At 35.4% G+C, this 3141-nt stretch overlaps 1 protein-coding gene across 1 annotated transcript; it reads right to left on the bottom strand.

Annotated features, from left to right (window-relative positions):
- Positions 1-2145: 2145 nt before the first annotated feature.
- On the bottom strand, positions 2146-2550 carry LOC121752708 (glycine-rich protein 23-like). Its single transcript, XM_042147809.1, has one exon. It carries the CDS (start codon positions 2548-2550, stop codon positions 2146-2148), a length of 405 nt encoding a protein of 134 aa, XP_042003743.1.
- Positions 2551-3141: the final 591 nt, after the last annotated feature.

The raw sequence follows: 3141 nt of genomic DNA, 5'->3' as shown, positions 1-3141 counted from the left end.
AATACTTATGTTTGCCAATGATGAAAGTATTTATAAAGTCCAATATTATGCGCGCCTTATGTTTATTATGTCTATTTTACTGTGGCTCTGTCAAGTGTGACAAGTGGGAGAATCGAAAACTTTGTGTCCCACATGTTCACCAAGTGGGAGAATGTAAGTTTTATGTCTCACATATGTGACATGTGATAGAATCCTAAATAGAATTGGATTTTTAATACAATACATAAATTTGGTACAAGACACATTTTTCCCTAATTAGCTATCAATTTGCTATTAATATATATTTGAATGGGACGTTTCTTAGTATGTGATTAGTTGGTCATTTAATTGGCAAATTCAATTAGTAGTCGATCACCATAAATAAAATATTTGATTTCTATTAATAAGGAAAATATACGTGTATATATATAACTATTTGATTAGCATTATGTAGGCAATCAAATGAGAATATATATATGGGTGTGACCACAAAGATTGATTCATATTATTAGTCATTACCGATTTGACTATATATTTCATATGATTTGGATCAAATTAGTAAGTATATTAATGTAAAAGAATCGTCCATCTTATTATATAGCCACTTTGATGGAAAGGGCTATAATTTTTGATAATTAGGGTTTTGTCCTCTCTCTGTCTATAAATACAAGTGTGGTGATCCCATCAAATCACACACATTACAGAGAACACATAAACGAGGGAAAGAGAGAGAAACAAATCCTTAGAGTTGCGCCACTACACCAAAGTCCGAGGAAGTTCTCTCCGTCTCCCCCAATCGCTTCCGCTATGGATCATAAAGGTAAGTTTCTGATCCATTATGTTTATAGTGAATACGTGAAATACATGATGTTCAAAGATTTTGCTTCATTCATATTCAATTATGTATTCTTGAATATATTATGATAAATAATTTCCAACAGTACAAACTCATGTATCAAAACAAGGAGGGTGAATGGCACCAAGCAAGAGATGTACCATGGGAGTAAGTTCATTTTGATTTAAGAACTACTACTATAATGGAGCATTAATTAAAAAGAAGTATCCGTCTAGTGAGTTGCTTCTGCGATTCTGACTGAGTTTGTTCGTTGAGTCTTTTGTTGTTTATTTTTGTTTGAATGTAATGGGGTTGAGCGTGTTATAAGTTTCTTCATTGTCTGGTTCTTTTCCCATGTCGTAATTGTAGAACCAAATTAAACAGGGACTCTTGATTCCTATATAAGGCATGTAATGTAATCTCCTAAAGAGATCATAATGGAACAAGAAACCATTTCCCTAAACCTAATTTCTGTAGCCTACCTTTGTCTATGCAGTTACATTTCATAATTGACTGGTCTAGCTTCTCATAATATTTAAAGAGAGAAAATTAAATAGTATTAATAACTCTTTCGTTTTTCTTTGTAATGTAAACGGAGTTTAAAGTACTAGGAGTAATATAAAAAAGGGGGAACTATTTTATCATGAATTATCCTATTAATTTTTCCTCTAGCCATTTGAGGGTGTACTAGTTTGAAAATAAAAAATAAAAAATGGCTTTTCAATAAAAAAAATACTCAAGTTAGTAGCCTAGTAATTGAGTTGTTGCTTGTTAACTAAAATGTCCAAAGATCAACCCTCTTTGAGTGTATTTTTCCTCTTCTCAACCTTTCTTTCTTTATTTTATCAATTCATATTACTCCTACTTATTACCAAATCAAACCATTAAAATACATTATTAATCTATATTTTTATTAGTTTACATCTATAATTTTTAGTTAAATAATTTATAAAAAATATTTGATACATTTTATTATTACTATAAAATATTTATTTTATGTGATCTTTATTGCATCTTATTATTTGTATATCAAAATAAACATGTGAAATATTTATAGGGTCGGCATGTCTACTACTTTATCTATTTTTTATTTTAATTATTATATTATTTAATAATAGTATTAATTTTTAAAATATTTGATTTTGCCCCCTCCATATTCGGGTTTGGATCCCCCAGATATAATAATTTTTTTATGGTGAGGATAAAACATAAGTTAGATTTCAACTTAAAAGTGGTGAGATCTATTATTGATGACCCATTCATGATCTAGACTAGTTCTTATACCCTAGACACTTGCATCTCAAAGCTTAGACCAAGAAACACATGCACTCTTATAAACCTCCATTTCTTATTTCATTTCTTTGTATTCCTTCCAATCGTCTATGACTTCCTCCATGATCACTACTCTCCTTCTCCTCCTCTTCCTCATCTCCGTCTCCGTCTCCGTCACCTCCACCACCCTCACCCATGAACTCCAACCCCCCCACCGCACAACCCAATGTGCCCGTGACAAATCCAGTGGAGGGGACCGTGTGCGCAGACAAAACTGGATGCCCACCCGCAACCCCCATAAGCCCGCCCCCCACGGCCACATGTCCACCACCAACCCCCATAAGCCCACCCCCATTCCCCTGGCCGGAAACAAGGCCCACCCCCACCGCCCTTTCCCTGCCCAGTCCCGAGCCCACCCCCGCCAATGGACAGATGCCCCATCGACATATTGAAGATGGGGGCATGCATAGACCTTTTAGGGGGAATGGTCCACATAGGGGTGGGCGACCCGGCCATACACAAGTGCTGCCCCATGATAGCCGGGCTCATTGAGATCGAGGGCCGCAGTGTGGTCTCTGCACTACGCTTAGGATTAAGGCTATGAACCTAATCTTTATATGCCTCTCGCTCTGCACTTCCTCATCCACTGCGGCAAGACGCCTCCGCCCGGCTTCAATTGTTTCTTCTAAATTTAGGTCTGTTATCCGTTGAGTGTCACATTTTTCCTTTATCAGTCCGCCAATAATTATCTCATTTTACTTTTTACTATTTTTACAACTAAACTCTTGTTCCACTAACTCATTTTATTCACATTTTATTTTAAAATTAACATAAATAGAATCCACCGTTCATTAAGTTTTTTACTCATTGGATTTTGGGCTCTGATATTGTGTACGCCCTTTTTTTATTGTGCAGATTTGTAGGTGGATGTGTTGAAATTGGAATCGACGTGAGGGGAAGTGGAGTTATGAGATAAATTTTTAGTAATTGTTGCTGTCTTATAATTTTGGCATTGCCAATCACCTAATTCTCAATGGGTGAAATTCTTTTACGTA

This window comes from Salvia splendens, chromosome 10 (genome assembly GCF_004379255.2).
Source record: "Salvia splendens isolate huo1 chromosome 10, SspV2, whole genome shotgun sequence".
Classification (NCBI taxonomy): Eukaryota; Viridiplantae; Streptophyta; class Magnoliopsida; order Lamiales; family Lamiaceae; genus Salvia; species Salvia splendens.
Note: the sequence above shows the minus strand (reverse complement) of the source record. Positions and strands in the feature narration are given on the sequence as shown.